Here is an 18,165-nt window from a genome sequence, read left to right as displayed (position 1 = left end):
TAACCCCTGGGCCGAGGCCCTTTGCCCACATCCCCCACCCGGGCTCACTAAGTCCTGTCTACACCAGAGCAGGATCTGGCTAACTGGAGAAAACTTGGCCTCAATGAATCTGACCAGTGGAATCACAACTAGACATTTTTTTTTCCTTTTTTAGTCTTAATTTATGTGTGAAAATGCATACAAGTAAGCCGTCCGCTTTGTGCATCTCCAACGTAACAGCAGCTGTCATCAACGCGGGGCTGTGGGATGAATCTTCGGAGGCTGCAGGCTCCGTACGCGGACACCTTGCCAGAGCCGAGGAACTGCAAGGGGAGGAGGACAGGTAGGGCCGGGACCACCTGCGGACAGATCTGAACACAACACACCGCTGGACCATCAAAGTGCATGGAAGAGACGCCACAGGAGGTCGTGGGAGTCTTTAAAAAACGTTATTGTTGGTTTGCTTTTTAAATTATCCATCACAAGACTGAAGTAAAAAAAAAAATATATATATATATATATGTATATATCTCACAGTTCTCTCAAGTGTATGCTATCAAATGGTTATTTTGTTTCTGCTGTCCTCAGTTTTCCTCTCAGAATATAGGTGTGAAATCACCCAATACAGGTACTAAAGACTCCCCTTGAAGAGGGAGAGTGATGCCTACATACCCCTGACGGTGGTCTCCCTTTCTGCAACTTCATGCATTAATCTCTGCCTGCCCCCAAACTGACACTGGATACTTGAAAAGCTGTATTTGACAAGGCTCTCTTCCGACTCCACCAAAAAGAAATTAACCATGCTTTATCTAATTTCCAATCCCTGAAAGGTCTCTTTACCTGAATAACAATGACTAATATTTATTGATTACTATTTGCCAGGCACTGAGCTAAATCCTTCACGTGTACTATTTCATTTTTAATCCCCAGCACCCCAGTCAACAGCTGTGGTCAAATAAAGACCACAGTAAAGGGGCTTGCTGGCTCCAGACCAGCTGTTTATCAGACTCCTTTTTCCACATCGAACAAAAGCAAGTTATCCTGTGAACTTCATACTTAACACAGCATCTTCTTTCAAACCAGGCAACGACCCCTCTGGGTCGAGAACATCTGCCAGTGACTTAACATTAGCAACCACCTACCGCTCTTTTTAATAATAGTTGGTTACTGGGGTCCCGAGAGCACTAAAATATCTCTAATGAATTATAATGTATCTGCTTGTATGTAAGCTTTTGAGCCCGTGGAGGGCAAGGACCACATCATCTTACTTCCATTTTCTAACCTCAGTGCTTAGCAGAGTGCCTGGCACATTAGCAATGTTCAGTAAATGTGTGTGAAATGCAGGGTTGAGAAAGTGAGCAAATAATGCCCCATAATTTGGTATACTTCAACATATGGCTTAGTTTTATAAAATGAGCAGCGTGGGTCACAAGGGTATGAGCTTCCCCACTCTGAATTTGTCGAGGTTCATCTCTGGTAGCATCTTCGGGCAGGAGACCTGGTTCTAGTACTGGCTCTGTCACTGGTCGGCTGAGATTCTCCATGTCATCAGAATTAGGGTGCCATTTTGGTGTATCTCCAGGGCTGTTTTCATGCTTCCTGCAGGCTACTACAAAGGCAAAGGATTTGGGTTATGAAGACCTCATTTCAAGGAAAACCCAAGAAAGACGAACAGTAGGGTTTACATCATTGGGCTTACTGAAATGATGGGGCTGCAATCCCCACACTGCCTCACTGACACGTGTGTATGATCTGGCCCCAACCTCTCAGTCCAGCTTCATCTTGCGCCATCCTAGTCCATCAGGTCTGAAAATGCATCATGCTCCTTTCCTCCTCAGGGCCTTTGCGTATGCTGTTACCATTGTGAGGAATGCTCTTCCTCTTCCTGTTTGCTGGTTAGCATCTACTTATCTTTCAGCTCTTAGTTCAGGGAAGCCTTCCCTGAAGCCTCCGCCTTTTTTTTTTTTTTTTTTTTTAAGATTTTATTTATTTATTTGAGAGAGAGAATGAGAGACAGCACAAGAGGGAAGAGGGTCAGAGGGAGAAGCAGACTCCCTGCTGAGCAGGGAGCCCGATGTGGGACTCAATCCCGGGACTCCAGGATCATGACCCGAGCCGAAGGCAGTCGCTTAACCAACTGAGCCACCCAGGCGCCCGAAGCCTCCGCCTTTGACCCATGCCCCTGATGTATGTTGTCACAGTAGCTCCAAGCTTTATTTCATAGCACTTACCAGTCTTTCATGAACTATTTGTGATTATTTAACTAAGGTCTGTCTCCTTCACTGTAAACAAGGATTCAGTCTGCTTTGCTCACTCTTGTGTCTCCAGTGGCCAGCAAAGCAGTATTTACCGTGTGCTCAAATTATTTTTTTTGTTAGATGTCCTAAGTGTGCATTTGGCTGAGAACCCAGAAATCATCCTTTATTATAGGACTGATTAATGTGCCCTCCTCATTTGATAAACTCCTCTCAAAGACCACTCTGGGTTTTTTGTTGTTGTTGTTGTTGTTTCCCTATTTATTCATTTATTTTTATTTTTTTTTTTTGATGTAGTGTTCCATGACTGTTTGCATATAACACCACTCTGGTTTTTAACCTACCTTGTCTATGGTGGTCCTGATTAATGTGTCTGGTTTCTTCGTCTAAACCAACCTCATCCCACTGAGCCTCTCAATACCATGCTTTTCTACTATAACTTTTTAGGTAAAACTGTTGTTAGTGTTTACGTATTATCTTGATTCAGAATTTCTTCCTTTGGGGGTATTTCTATTTCACTTTAGAAGATCTGTCCACAAATTCTAAAATTACACCAGTCTCTTCTGATGGCTGAGATAATTTCTGGCAGGCGAATTACAGTACTATTCCTCTCAAGATGGAAGAATGCTGATGACAAAATATAAATGTTCAGTTTTACCTCGCAACTCTTTCAAACAGACCGGGGGCTGACTCTCCATAACAGAAACTGCTCACGTATTTAAATAACTTAGGCTGAGATACATAAGTTAATAATATCAAGATTCCCCATTTTTTAGTTATATGTGCTATAATTCACAATAATGTGGTGGGATAAGATGGGTACTGTAGATACGGTAATCCTATGAGCTCAAATACATTTAGCCACAAAATAATTTTTGACTTTTTTCATTCTTTAGTTCCCTGAAATTTTCCTACTTCTTAGCATCTCATCAGTGTTCTCCTTCTCTTTTCACTGGGCAAGCTGACATGTAGCCACGAACCTAGCATAAAGAGGAGAAATTTTCATATTTTGTTTCTCAGACTGGAAATGAGCCTCTCCAGGGACATTTTAGGTTTCCAACAGCTCAGAATCAACTGTACCTTTCTCAGACTTCCTCTACACAAACGGGCCGTGCCTGAGGGAGAAAGCAAGCATTTATAAGGAACACAGCCAAACCTCACCCAATTTCTCTTTTCAGCACCCTAATTAAAAAGGCTAAATGGGGTGGCTCCTCCACTCTCAGGAAAATCATCTCTGAAGTAGCACTGAAACCTTTCAACAAAGGGGCATTTATACAGCACAACAGAACCTTGATATCTGCAATGCTTAAAAAAAATACATTCCCATTCCCGAGGAAATTAACTTGCCAGGTTCAGTTTCAAGGGACTAACCTTCCTTATTTTGCTCCTGTATAATAAAAAGAAACCCAAGAAAATTATTTTTTTATTATTAAAAATATTTTTTATTGAATGAAGCTGATCAATTCTCTTAGAAGGGACAGAAATGCACATAGTATATTCTTTAAAAAATTAAATTACAAGTTAAAAGGGAAGTGTTCTGGTTTTTAATGATAAAAAAAAATGCGTATAAAACTTGATCTTCCAGCAAGCTTTTGTTTGTGTAAGTAGATGGGACTTACTACAGACCCAGATGAGATGGGGCTCTGTTCAGCTTTGGGACAGAAGGACCTCAATTGTCAGTAACTGAGGAGATACTTTCCGATTAAAAATATTTTGTATCATATCATTTTATGTCTATTTTACACAGCAAAGTTCAGGGCTAAAGCCACAAAGAAGAGACTACTACTTCTCATATGTCTGCAGCTGACTCTTGAGAAGCTGTTGGTTATAATTTAAATGTATGCACAGGTTTTTAAACAATCAGATAGTTAAAAACAGCATTTTACATGCAGGGATTCTCTATTGGATGTCCACACTTTTAAAGAGCTTCTCTAGTAGATGTAGTCTGCATCTTTACAGAGAAGTCCTTTTCTCTCTGAGCATAATTCCGAGTTTGTATATAGATAATACACAGTAAGGTCTAATTTCTTACACATAAAAAAAAAATATCTTCAACATGAAAATGGTCAGCTTGAAAACAAAATATAGATGTTGAAAAATTAACTTTCAGTTTCTGCTTCCCTTTGGTATTAAATGTTGCTTACAAAGGATTACAATCCCCTTTTTGTTTTCAAGGTTAAGTATTAGGTATTGATGTCTGCTTCCTGCCTTCCAAAGATGAGAAATCAGCTTCTGCAGGAAGGAAACACAGAATTAATAAAACCAAGGCAAAGAGAGCATCTTTAAGTTCCCAGCCTCTAAAAAATTAACTATACATCCTGATTTTTATCTACATAAGGTCATACAAAATACCATAAATATGAAAACTTCTCCGCAAAGAGAGAGAAAGAACAGGAGAGAGGAAGAGGGCTACCTACACTTACTGCTTTCACAGTGTTCTTGAGATGCTCTCTGCTTACAGTGAAAGCATCTGAAATGATTATACTTTTCAACTTACCAAACTGGATTCTGAAGAAACTTTGCATTTGAAATGCAGGTTTGATAGAAGGAAACACAAATCAAGAAAGTGCTTACTACATCAATGAACCCTTTTTTTTTTTTAAAGATTTTATATTTAAGTAATGCTTACACCCAACGTGGGGCTTGAACTCACAACCCTGAGACCAAGAGTCACATGCTCCATGGACTGAGCCAGCCAGGTGCCCCAGTCAATGAACCTTTTTATAAAACTTAAAACCCCATGAAAAGACTTCTTTCCAGCCAAATGAAACGCTGAAATGTTAATTTTAAGAGAGACAGAGGTGGGAGGGAGGGGCAGGGAGAGGGAGAGAGAGAATCCTAATTAGGCTCCATGCCCAGAGCAGTGCCCGACCTAGGGCTCAATCTCACAACCCTGAGATCATGACCTGAGCCGAAATCAAGAGTCAATGCTTAACCAACTGAGCCACCCAGGCGCCCCTGAAATGTTAATTTAGATTCTGATTTTGAAAGCTGTCTGTAGGGGCGCCTGGGTGGCTCAGTCAGTTAAGCGCCTGCCTTCGGCTCAGGTCATGATCTCAGGGTCCTGGAATCAAGCCCCGCATCAGGCTCCCTGCTCGGTGGGAAGCCTGTTTCTCCCTCTCCCTCTGCTGCTCCCCGTGCTTGTGATCTCTCCAGCATGCTCTCTCTCTCTCTGTCAAATAAATAAATAAAATATTAAACAAAAAAAAAAAAAGCAAGCTATCTGTATTCACTTCCTTGTGTTTAAAATTCTAGGCATTGAGATCAAGAACTTTTTGATCTGCATTTCTCAAATAATTGACATTTTACTGATCAAATTTAAAAGGTATGTATAAATAGGTCACATAAGAGAAAGGATTACAGGTCAAACAAATGCATGGCCTTGACTCTACATTATCAATGTTCCTAAGTTACTTATTAAATATCAAGGGAGATAGAAGGGAGATACACACAAAGGTGACTTACCTATGACCACAACGAACAGTGAAGCTGACTTTTGTTTTCTTCAATTACTAAGAAAGGCAGTTTTCTGAGCTGACTCTTCTGAGACTTCTAAGTTCTACAAAACAACTTCAAAATTAGTACCCAGGAGAGAAAAACTGGACAATACTTAAGACAATACACAAATATAGCAGAAATGCCTTTAAAACACCTTAAGGAATTAATGAAATACAAAGAAGTAATTTCATACAACTACCATCCATCCAGCAAAGAGGTACTGATTTCCTATTCGTGTGTGGGGCCCTTTGGGATCTAACTGCCTAGTAGGAAGGCTCTGTTTGCTTTACCACGTATGTCATCCCTTCAACTACGGCAATCAGCTAATGCCCAAATATAACTGGCTCTCTGTCAGCCTTAATATGGACTATGTCGTGAACCCTTAATGAAGACAGTGGTCATCAACAGGAATGAACAACTGTAAGTGCCACTGTTAATAAAGTCCCTACTAAGGGCTGATTAGCATTGTTAGTTGTTTCAGGAGATATTTTTTAAAAAGAAGAAGAAAAAAGAAGGAAAGAGGAGAATGATACCTGGAAAGACACGGGTAGACGCAGGTGGTGAACTTCAGCTTGCAGGGTAAACCCACCTCCTCAGCCTCTTCCTCTTCCCCGTGGGGCCTGCATTTGAGCTAGGCTAGGGTTATTCTCTGGGCTTTCACTCATGCTGCTTCCTCTCTGCTCAAACAGCCTTCCTATGTATTTTATAACCCAATGTATTTTATTTTATTCATTTAGAAACATTATTCTAATGGGAGAAGATATTTGCAAATGACCTAGTGGATAAAGGGCTAGTATCCAGAATCTATAAAGAACTCAACAAAATCAACATCCCCAAAATAAATAATCCAGTTAAGAAATGGGCAGAACACATAAACACACATTTCTCCAAAGAAGACATACAAATGGCTAACAGACACATGGAAAAATGCTCAGCATCACTCATCATCAGGGAAATACAAATCAAAACCATGATGAGATATCACCTCACCCCTGTCAGAATGGCTAAAATTAACAAGTCAGGAAACAACAGGTGTTGGTGAGGATGTGAAGAAAGTGGAGTCTTTTGCACTGTTGGTGGGAATGCAAACTGGTGTAGCTGCTCTGGAAAACAGTATGGAGATTCCTCAAAAAGTTAAAAATAGAGCTACCCTACAACCCAGCAATTGCATTAGTAGGTATTTATCCAAAGGATACAAAAATGCTGACTCGAAGGGGTTCATGCAACCAATGTTTATAGCAGCACTATCAACAATAGCCAAATTATGGAAAGAGCCCAAATGTCCACTGACTGATGAACAGATAAAGAAGATGTGGTGTATATATGTACGATGGAATATTACTCAGCCATCAAAAAGAATGAAATCTTGCCATCTGCAACAATATAGATGGAACTAGAGTGTATTATGCTAAGCGAACTAAGTCAGAGAAAGACAAATACCATACGGTTTCACTCATATGTGGAATTTAAGAAACAAAACAGATGAACATAGGGTAAGGGGAGGAAAATTAAAATAAGATAAAAACAGAGAGGAAGACAAACCATAAGAGACTCTTAACTATAGAGAACTGACAGTTGCTGGAGGGGAGGAGGGTGGGGGCATGGGCTAAATGGGTGATGGGCATTAAGGAGGGTACTTGCTGGGATGAGCACTGGATGATATATGTAAGTGATGAATCACTAAATTCTAGTCCTGAAACCAACACTACATTATATGTTAACTAACTTGAATTAAAAAAAAGAATACATATCAAAACAAACAAATATTACTCTAAAAGGGATCTATAGGGTTTATCAGCCTGCGATAAAAAAAGTTAAGAACCCTGGCAGACAACACCAACAGTCTCAAAAAAGCAATGAGGATGTCCTGTCCCATGTACTTGTCAAAAGTCCAAATTCAGATTCCAGCTGAATCTCTCCCCATCCCCACCCCTCAAGTAAGTAGGAAGCCTGCTGTGGGGGAAGGTGACGTGGTCAGCTGTGCAGTGTTTTACTCTTTCTTTCCTTTTTTCTCTCTTTTTAAATTACTGGGGCTCTTTTTAAATGGTTACTACACTGACAGAAAATAAAGATAACATGTTCTTACTCCCATCCCCTTTTGTACATGTGAAGAATACCACAGAAACCTTTCAGTATCTCGCTTCTATTCACTTAATAATACATCCCAGAAGTATTTCCACATCCAAGATCTTCCTTATTCTGGTTAATGGTTCTGTAATATTCCATCGTGTAGGCATACCATCACAACTCCCTCAGTTCTTTTTTGCTGGAGACCTGGATGGTTTCCGAACTTTTGCTATTACAAAGCAGTCCTGCAGTGAAAAACTTGTACCCGGACCCCTTTGTACACATGTGGGTGTCCTCGTAAGAGAGATTCCCAGAGTGACACTGGTATGTCAAAGGGTCAGTTCCGCAATTTTTAGGCAACAGTGCCAAGTTCCCCAGCAGAAGGTCTGAATCACTTTGTGCTCCCCCAGCAATGTCTAAGAGTGCACTGCAGAAAAAGGCTTTGAAATAAGACCCTTGTTCTCAGCACCAGATGGCAAAAAACGGTGAAGCGGACAGGACGCTCAGAACCTTATCCTGCTTCCATATTGCAAGAATTAAGGATTTTTAACCAATTATTTGCTTTCTCCTGTAACTAGCTATACCCAGTTCATAGGACCAGACGAAGCGAGTTGTAAAGTACTTTGCCAAGTAGATTTGTTTTGTTGTTTTAAAGATTTTGTTTATTTATTTGACAGAGAGAGAGACAGCGAGAGAGGCAACACAAGCAGGGGGAGTGGGAGAGGGAGAAGCAGACTTCCCGCTGAGCAGGGAGCCCGATGCGGGGCTCGATCCCAGGACCCTGGGATCATGACCTGAGCCGAAGGCACACAGACACTTAACCAACTGAGCCACCCAGGCACCTCTAGATTTCTGTTAATTGTTTTTGCAACATTTCCAGAATTAGTTCATAATCTTCTAGAAAATTTATTACATCTGAAGCCAATATTTTTTCCAACTAATTCCAAATGATTATCTGATTCTGGCTATGGGATGTTAAGTAAGAGATTTAATCACTTTTCCTTACCCATAAGATGAAAGGTTGAGATTATGTACCTCTTCTGGGTCTTTCTAGCCCAAAAATTCTCTTAAACCAATTTTTCATCAACGTCAATAGTTTTAGCATGTTTTCAGTCTACAGCTGAGGTTACTGTTTTGTTTTTTTCCTATCATGTCCATTCCAGGTATTTACTGAGCAATCTCCGTAGCAGATACTGTGTGTGCTACAACTAGGAATGCCAAGATGAGTAAGAGGGGCTCCCCAGTGCTCACGGAGAAGAGGAAGACGAGCATGTAATCTGTCATGCACTGTGACCTGCATGTTCACGGAGACACATGCACAGACACAGATACACATAACCGGGCCACGAGGACAGAAGTGAAGGAGCTCTCGATTTTCTCTCAGATAGGAATTTAACATAAAGTCCTACAGAAGAGGTTAAGAGCCTGAGGCCATAAGAATGAGTAGGAGTCTGTCAGGCAGATCATACTGAAGGACGGTCAGTTCTGTTATAACAGTTGTTTGGAAAATATGAAGATGTTCCGACATAGCCGATATATTAGGGAACAATTTGGGCATAATGTGAAGTTTGCATTTATTCACGTGCAACTTTGTCCACGAGAAACACTAGGTAAACTATACCCAGCTGGACTGAGCCACGGCATGCAGGAATACATACATCCACATGCACCCCTCAAACATCCGCTGGCCCCCCTGCTTCCCCGGTGTGTTATAAGCCACACCCACCCACATTTGCTGCTACAACTTCCCAGCAGATTACCTTCCTGCCACTTCCCAGTGAATCACAAGCTGCCATCTCCCTGACACCCAATTCGACATGCAAACTTCAGGTCTCTTTCCAGATAAAGTGCCATATTTATTGCAGTATTTATGTATTTCTTAACCACCCAACAGGTATAAAAACTCCTACCATTTTGATTACATTCCTGTCCTTTTTAAAAAAAATGTATCATTGGCAAAGTGAGTGTTATGCTCCTAACCCCATTTTTCCTGTAAGCTGTATAGTTTTGCACTGTGTGGACATATTTAGGAATCCATAAGTTGTATTACAGAAGTAATGTGGTTATCAAAATATTAAACAAGGCTGTGATATAATAATATGCACCCTTTTTTAAGTTTTATTTAAGTAATCTCTACACCCCATGAGGGGCTCAAACTCACGACCCCAAGATCAAGAGTTGCACACTCCACCAACTCAGCTAACCATGTGCCCCTTGCACTTTTTTTTTAAAAAGATTTTATTTATTTGAGAGAGAGATAGCATGAGCAAGGAGAAGAGGGAGAAGCAGGCTCCCCGCTGAGCAGGGAGCCAACGTGGGACTCAATCCCGGGACCCTGGGATCATGACCTGAGCCGAAGGCAGACAGAATCTTAATAGACTGAGCCACCCAGACGCCCCTGTACCCTTCTTTTTTTTTTTTTTTAAGATTTTATTTATTTATTTGAGAGACAGAGAGAGAGAGCATGAGCTGGGGGAGTGGCAGAGGGAGAAGCAGACTCCCCGCAGAGCAAGGAGCCCGACACGGGGCTCGATCCCAGGACCCTGAGATCATGACCCAAGCGTAAGGCAGACACTTTAACCAACTGAGCCACCCAGGTGCCTCTGTACTCTTCTTTATTAAAGCATTAAATAATAAGATCTAGCAGCAGGTCTACTATTCTATAATTCTGAGGTAGTGCTGAGTTATAAAGGATATTTCAAGATACCTGCAATAACTATAATGTGATATGAAACCATCTATGATCTCTACTAGGGACAAAGTCACAGGCTTTACATACTACTATGGCTTGTTTCCTATATTCATAATTAAAGGAAATGCTAAATTTCAATTAGAGGTTAGTTAAAATAAGCTTATGTGTGATTTCTATTCCCATCAAAGTTTATGGATCCCCCAAATTGTATTCAACAAACTGATTAAAAATCTCTGCCCAAAAAATCCATAGAGAAAAAAAAAGTAGATTAACAGTTGCCAGGGGCTAAGGGAGAGGGAATGGGGAATGACTGCTAATAGGTACAGGGTTTCTTCTGGGATGATGAAAATGTTCTAAAATTGGATTAGGGTGATGGTTACACAACTCTGTAAATATACTAAAACCACTGGATTGTACACTTCACATGGAAGAACATTATGTTATGTACATTATATCTCAATAAAGCTGTTTAAAATAAAAACCCTTATGAATACTTAAAAACATTTTCTGCGCCAAAGTAAATAAATTGCTTCACTAATGCTTTAAAGAGTTTGTCAAGAAAAAAAAAAAATCTTCCCAGAAAACACCACAAAGTCCATCAGGGTTTCCACTTTGAAAAGCTCATATGGCATACATGGTATATATACTTTCAAAAATCACTATTTTGGGGGCCCATTATTCAAAGGTAATCTTTGAAACTATATTGAAGCTCACGGCAATGAGCGTGTTGATTCTAAAATGGTTAATGTTCTTGGGGCGCCTGGCTGCCTCAGTTGGTGGAGTGTGCAACTCTTGATCTCGGGAGTTGTGAGTTCGAGACCCACGTTGGGTGTAGAGATTACTTAAAAATAAAATCTTAAAAAAAAATAAATAAATAAAACAGTTAATGTTCTAGTTTCAGATCATCTGTGTCACATGGAAACAGTGCCATGGAACTCTGAATCTAATAAAATACCAATATGATGGAGAGCCAAGCAAGCAATACCCCCACCAGAGAGCATTTCATCCAACAAGACAAGGATGTCCACTCTCACTTTTCTATTCAGCATTGATATGGAGGTCTTAGCCAGAGCAATAAGGTAAGAAAAAGACACAACCTAAAGATTAGAAAAAGAAATTCTTTATTTACAAATGACATGATTGTCTATGTAGAAAATCCTAAGAATCTACAGAAAACCTACCAGAATAGGTGAATTTAGTTAAGAACAATTTACAAAAGTCAACTGCAGTCCTTCATACCATCAACAGACAATTAGAAAGTGAAATTTAAAGTATCATGTATAATAGCATCAATAAACAAAATAATAGGAATAAAATTAACAAAAGATATGCAAGACACCTATGAAAACTATAAAATATGGTTAAGAGAAAGGAAGACAGACCTAAATAAATGGAGATATATAATCTGTTCACAAATGTCAATTCTTGAGCACCTGGGTGGCTCAGTCGGTTAAGCGTCTACCCTCGGCTCAGGTCATGATCCCAGGGTCCTGGGATCGAGCCCCTCATCGGGCTCCCTGCTCCGTGGGAAGCCTGCTTCTCCCTCTGCCGCTCCCCCTGCTTGTGTTACCTCTCTCGCTGTGTCTCTCTCTGTCAAATAAATAAATAAAATCTTAAAAAAAAAAAATTAAACTGAGATAAACCATAAACCTAAAGAGAACTTTAAAACTTTCAGGAGGAGAAAATATTCACACCCTTGGGGCAGATTTCTCAGGATACAAAGAGCACCATTTGAAAAAAATTGATAAATTGGACTTCATCAAAATTTTACCTTTCTGCTCTTCAGAAGACACTTAAGAAAATAAAAAGGCAAACCACAAACTGGGAGAAAATATTCATGATATATCTGACAAAAGACAAAGGCCGTGTGTGCAGACTATGTTAAGAACTCTTACAATTCAGTAGCAAAGGAAACAATTCAAACTTAAAATGGGTAGAAGGCTTGAACAGACACCTCACGAGAGAAGATATCTGAAGAGCCAATGAGGATGTGAAAAGATGCACATCATCAGGTTATCAGGAAAATACAAGTGAAGCAGCAACCAGATGCCACTTCACATTTACTAGGACGGCTAACTAAAATCAAGCTGACTGACAAAACCAAGTGCTGGCAAGGATGCAGAGACCCTGGAACTTGCACACACTGCTGGCAGGGACGTAAAACCACCTTGAAAAACAGTATGGTGGCTTATTAAAAAGTTAAACATATGACTGTCCTATAACTAGTGATTCTACTTCTAGGTATTTGCCTTAGAGCAATAAAAACATATGTCCATTTAAAAAAGGCTTATATAGGGTGGCTCAGTCAGTTAAGCGGCTGCCTTCGGCTCAGGTCATGATCTCAGGGTCCTGGGATGGAGCCCCACACTGAGCTCCCTGCTCTGCGGGGAGTCTGCTTCTTCCTCTCCCTCTGCCCCTCCCCCCACCCCGCTTTTGCTCGCTCTCTCTCAAATAAATAAAATCTTAAAAAAAAAAAGGCCTATAGGGCGCCTGGGTGGCTCAGATGGTTAAGCGTCTGCCTTCAGCTCAGGTCATGATCCCGGGGTCCTGGGATCAAGCCCCACATCGGGCTCCTGGCTCGGCGAGGAGCCTGCTTCTCTCTCTCCCTCTGCCTCTCTCCCTGCTCGTGCTTTCTCTCTCTCTCTCTGTATCTCTGTGTCTCAAATGAATAAATAAAATCTTTAAGAAAAAAAAATTTTTAAAAAAGGCCTATATAAAAATGTTCATAGCAACTTTATTTGTAATAGCCCCAAACTGGAAACAACCCAAATGTCCCATCAACAGGTGAACAGACAAACTGTGGTCTATTCATACAACAGAATACTAATCAGCAATAAAAAGGAGTGAGGTACCAACACATACGACGACATGGAGGAATCTCAAAATAATTCTACTGAAAGAAGCCAGACAAAGACTACATACTGTATGACTGCATTTACAGTAAGTTATAGAACAGGCAAAAGTATTCTCTCATGATAAAAATCAGATCGGTAGTTCCCTGGGGTGGGCGTAAGGGAGGGGTCCACTCCAAAGAACATGGAGAAACTTTCTGGGGTGATGGAAATGTTCTATATCTTGACTGGGATATCGGTTACATGAGCATATATACGTTTATCTAAACTTACTGAACTAGTGATCTGTACTAGTTTTCTTTCTTTCTTTCTCTCTCTCTTTCTTTCTTTGAGAGAGAGAGAACTCGAGCTGGGAGGAGGAACAGAGAGAGAAGCAGACTCCCCACTGAGCAGGGAGCCTGACTCGGGACTCAATCCCAGGACCCTGAGATCATGACCTGAACTGAGGGCAGACGCTTAACTGAGCCAGCCAGGTATCCCATGGACTAGTTTTCATTAAAGAATGAGTATATATGCATTAAAGGCTACAAACAACTGATTTTAAAAGAAGTATTTCAGTGTTCTTACAGACCTTTTTCATTTTAGTTTTTCAGTCAGGGATACAAAAAAGTTTAATTTGATGGCTTTCAAGTTATCTTTATGCACACAGAACACCCAAGTAATGTACCTGGTCTCTTAAATTTAAAGCATCAGTTCCAAGCTCTTACTTTACAGATTAGGAAAATGGAGCCCAAGTATCCTGATTTCAAGTTCAATGTTCTTTTCACGATTTATGTTAAGGCTATAAAATCCACAAAGCAACTTACATCACTGCTATTGAAATGTTACTGTGCTCAGAAGAAGCAATTAAAATTAACTTGTAAAACACTCCCTGAAGGAATGACAGATTTAGAATGACTATTTTGCAATTCCTAATGAAATAATAGATCTAGGGACACCTGGGTGGCTCAGTCAATTAAGCATATGCCTTCAGCTCCGGTTATGATCTCAGGGTCCTGGGACCGAGCCCTGCATCTGGCTCCCTGCTCAGTGGACAGCCTGCTTCTCCCTCTCCCTCTGCCCCCCTCCCTGTTCTCGCTTTATCTCAAATAAATAAAAAATTTAAAAAAAATTTTTTTAAATAAAGAAATAATAGATCTGAGTAATAATAATCAAAGAATGCTAAAATCATTAAGTGAACTTTATGATAATAAAAGCTCAGGCTGACAAACTCTTGAATTTGCGATCAAGCTTTACATCCTCAAGTAGCACAACCAGATATTAGGATCTTCCTGGTATGATGGAATACGCAGCAGACGGCATCATCAGTGAAGGAGTGATGCCAAAGCAAACAAAAACCCCAAACTGATCCCAAGTCTAATCAAGTCACTAGATCTAAATACCAGTTCCTAGGAATCATGGAGGATAGGGGAATGTGTTAAATAACAGTGAGGACAGTTAGCAAGACCCAGAATGTGGGAAATGCTACAGGACAAATGACCCAATGTTTCTTCCACAGATTAATGGTATTAAAAAAATGAAGAAGGAGGGGGCGCCTGGGTGGCTCAGTCGTTAAGCGTCTGCCTTTGGCTCGGGTCATGATCCCAGGGCCCTGGGATGGAGCCCCGCATCGAGCTCTCTGCTCAACGGGAAGCCTGCTTCTTCTCCCTCTCCCACTCCCCCTGCTTGTGTTCCCTCTCGCTGTGTCTCTCTCTGTCAAATAAATAAATAGAAAATCTTAAAAAAAAAAAAAATGAAGGAGAAGAAAAAGGAGGAAGTAAGAAGGAAGATGGGGAAGGACCTGTCAGTGATTAAGACTTTACTATTTTTTCAAGTTTATTTTTTTTACTAATCTTACTACACCCAATGTGGGGCTCGAACTCATGACCGAGATCAAAAGTTACATGCTCTTCTGACTGAGCCAGCCAGATGCCCCTTAAAAGATACTTTATTATTTTTTAAAGATTTTATTTATTTATTTGAGAGAAAGAGAGTGCATGAGAGAGAGCACAAGCAGGGGGAAGGGGCAGAGGAGAGGGAGAAGCAGGCTCCCCACCAAACAGGGAGCAGATGCCCAACCAACTGAGCCACCCAGGTGCCCTGTAATATTCTACTTCTGTATTTGAAATTTTCCATAGTAAAACGTATATTTTTTATATCCCCAAGAATTTATATTCATAAACCCAGGCAATCAGGAAGAGGAAGTTTGGGTGCAGTGACATTTGAGTGTGATTTTTTCCTCATCTTTAAAACCAGTGTGCTACCTCTCTGCCTCAGAGACATAAAGGAACTTTCCTTCTAATAGAAAGGGATGCCCGACCAGTGATATTTGCAAATGAGTACTCAGTGGAATATTCAGATACACAGATGGGGTCAAAAGAAAAGTAACTACATACATTTCTGGCATTGCTGCTGAGATTCTCAGAGCTGATGGGGAGCAGAGTACTCAGCTCCAGGTCTGTAACCATCTGGCGAGACTCTGCCAGCAAACGCTGAAGCTTGCTTGTGGGCGAAAAGTCATCCTGGGAAAACAACACAATGTAAGCATTCAAGAAATCAGGAAGCATTTTTAAATGTTTATAGTTACAAGTACAATGTTATAAACACAAATGTTAACTACCCATTAATATTTCTCTGACTTTACATATTACATATCAAAGGACATTAAATACTAGAATAACCAAACTCCATTTATTTCTTAGAACCTACTTAGCTAGGGGCGCGTGGGTGGCTCAGTTGGTTAACTGTCTGACTCTTGGTTTTGGCTCAGGTCCTGATCTCAGGGTCATGAGATCGAGCCCCAAGTCGGGCTCTGCACTCCGCACAGAGTCCGCTTCAGATTCTCTTTCCCTCTCCTCTCCCAGTTGTGCACACTCTCTCGCTAACAAATAAATCTTAAAAAAAAAAAAAAAGTACCTACTTGGCTAAATAATTTGATTTCAACAGAACTTACAACTAATTAAGTAACATCTATGTGATAAAAAGAATTATAGGCTAGGGTGCCTGGCTGCCTCAGTAAGTAGAGCATGCAACTCTTGATCTTGGGGTTGTGAGTTCGAGCCCCACACTGGGTGTAAAGATTAAAGATAAAATCTTAAAAAAAAAAAAAAAAAAAAGAATCCTAGGCATTGTTTAGCTCTCCTAAATCCACTTTCTAAAGCCATAATTAGCATGCTAATTAGTGTTAGCCAAAATACTTGCAAAATGTAGCTTTAACACTAAAGGCTTGTAAGCTTTTTAAAATACGTGGATATGTGCCTTAGTTTGTTCTTGTTTAATTTTCAACTTTGGGACCTGAAGTTTTAGCATGACAACAACTCTCAAAAGTACCTAGACTAATTTTTTCATTAAGGAAAGTTAATTCTGGGCGCCTGGGTGGCTCAGTCGGTTAGGTGTCTGCCTTTGGCTCAGGTCATGATCCTGGAGTCCTGGGATCGAGCCCCATGTCAGGGCTCTCTGCTCAGCAGGGAGTCCCTGCCTCTCCCTCTGCTCCTTCTCTCTCTCACTCTCTCTCTCTCTCAAATAAATAAATAAAATCTTAAAAAAAATAAATTTAGGGAAAGTTAATTCTGGGGGCACCTGGGTGACTCAGTCAGTTAAGCACCCGATTCTTGATCCAGTCTTAGGTCTTGATCTTGGGGTTGTGAGTTCAAGCCCTGCACTGGGCTCCAGTCAATTCTAATTTTCCAGGAACAAAGATGATCACTAGTGACCTGGATCTAGAAGATAACGTGTGTGCACGCGTGCATACACACAGACACACATGCACAAACCTAAATATGTATGTATATATGGACTACATAAACATGCAATGTCATATATTTCCTCAGAAAAATAGGTACAAACATTGAAAAAAAGGTCTCATGAAAGCTAAAAAAGATAGTAGCTAATACCTGAAACCATACCCACAATGAACAGGGATCCTATTCATCAAAACCTATGCTCCTTTGGAATTCCTTCCTCTTGAGTCCCTCCTCTCATTCTCAAGCAACATTGATCTGTTTTCTGTCACCAGAGACTAGTTTGCATTTTCTGGAATTTTATATAAACACTTTCATACTTTTGTCTGTCTGGCGTCTTTCATTCAGCAGTAATTATCTCGAGATTCACCCATGTTACGTATGTGTAAGGAGTTTATTCGAGAAGTACTCCATTGCATGGATACACCACAGTTTGTCTCTTTACCTATTGATGTGTATTTGGGTTGTTTCCAGTTTTCCAGCTAATACGAATAAGCTGCTTTAAATATTCACATGCAAGTCCCTGTGTGGACATGTTTCCATTTCTCTAGGAGTGGAATAGCTGGGTCATATGGTAGGTGTATATTTAACTTTTTAAGAAATTATCGACGTGTTTTCCCAAATGAATTTCCCCACCACCAGTGAAAGTCTGTGTTGCTCCAGATTCTAGTCAACACTTGGTAGAGTCGATTTTTAACAAAGAGAACTAACACTCATCAGATACCTGTTAGGGGCTAGCCCCCGTAGTATCACATTTAGACCAAGCAACTGTAATGTTATTATTGCATATTTGCACATAAGAAACTGAGGCCCAAAGAAAGTAAATAATTTTACTCAGGTCATTGAGCTAAGACAAAGCAAAACAAAGATTTGAACTCAGATCAATTTCAAAGCCCATTATCTTCCCCCCAAATAACACCAAAAGTAATTAAGTTCACTTGAACTTATTTTCTCTGTGAAACAGCTGCAATGAAGATCCCATTTATGGTGAAGATACTGACTGGCTCATCCATAATAGTGACAATGTAGTAACAACCTCACTGACCATCAGGAGGAGTGTATTCAAATCAATGGACTACACATCAATCAAAAATCAAAATGAA

General features: G+C 40.4%; 1 protein-coding gene across 7 annotated transcripts in view; it reads right to left on the bottom strand.

Moving 5' to 3' along the window:
- Nucleotides 1-3,659: 3,659 nt before the first annotated feature.
- The window catches only part of CCDC62 (coiled-coil domain containing 62), a 38,129-nt gene continuing 23,623 nt past the window's right edge, over nucleotides 3,660-18,165 (bottom strand). For 6 of the 7 annotated variants that reach the window (XM_036073121.2, XM_036073122.2, XM_036073123.2 and 3 more), the window contains 3 exons: nucleotides 15,719-15,844; nucleotides 5,700-5,793; nucleotides 3,660-4,466 (listed from right to left, as the gene is read on the bottom strand). In XM_036073121.2, coding sequence (XP_035929014.1) covers nucleotides 5,740-5,793; nucleotides 15,719-15,844 — 180 coding nt within the window. In that variant the 3' untranslated portion in view covers nucleotides 3,660-4,466; nucleotides 5,700-5,739. Of the gene's footprint in view, nucleotides 4,467-5,699; nucleotides 5,794-11,595; nucleotides 12,082-15,718; nucleotides 15,845-18,165 lie in introns of those variants that run through there. The other variant, XM_078061045.1, reaches the window with a different exon arrangement.

This window comes from Halichoerus grypus, chromosome 13 (assembly GCF_964656455.1).
Source record: "Halichoerus grypus chromosome 13, mHalGry1.hap1.1, whole genome shotgun sequence".
NCBI classification, from domain to species: domain Eukaryota; kingdom Metazoa; phylum Chordata; class Mammalia; order Carnivora; family Phocidae; genus Halichoerus; species Halichoerus grypus.
The sequence above is the reverse complement of the archived record's forward strand: the minus strand, read 5'-3'. Positions and strand labels throughout refer to the sequence as shown.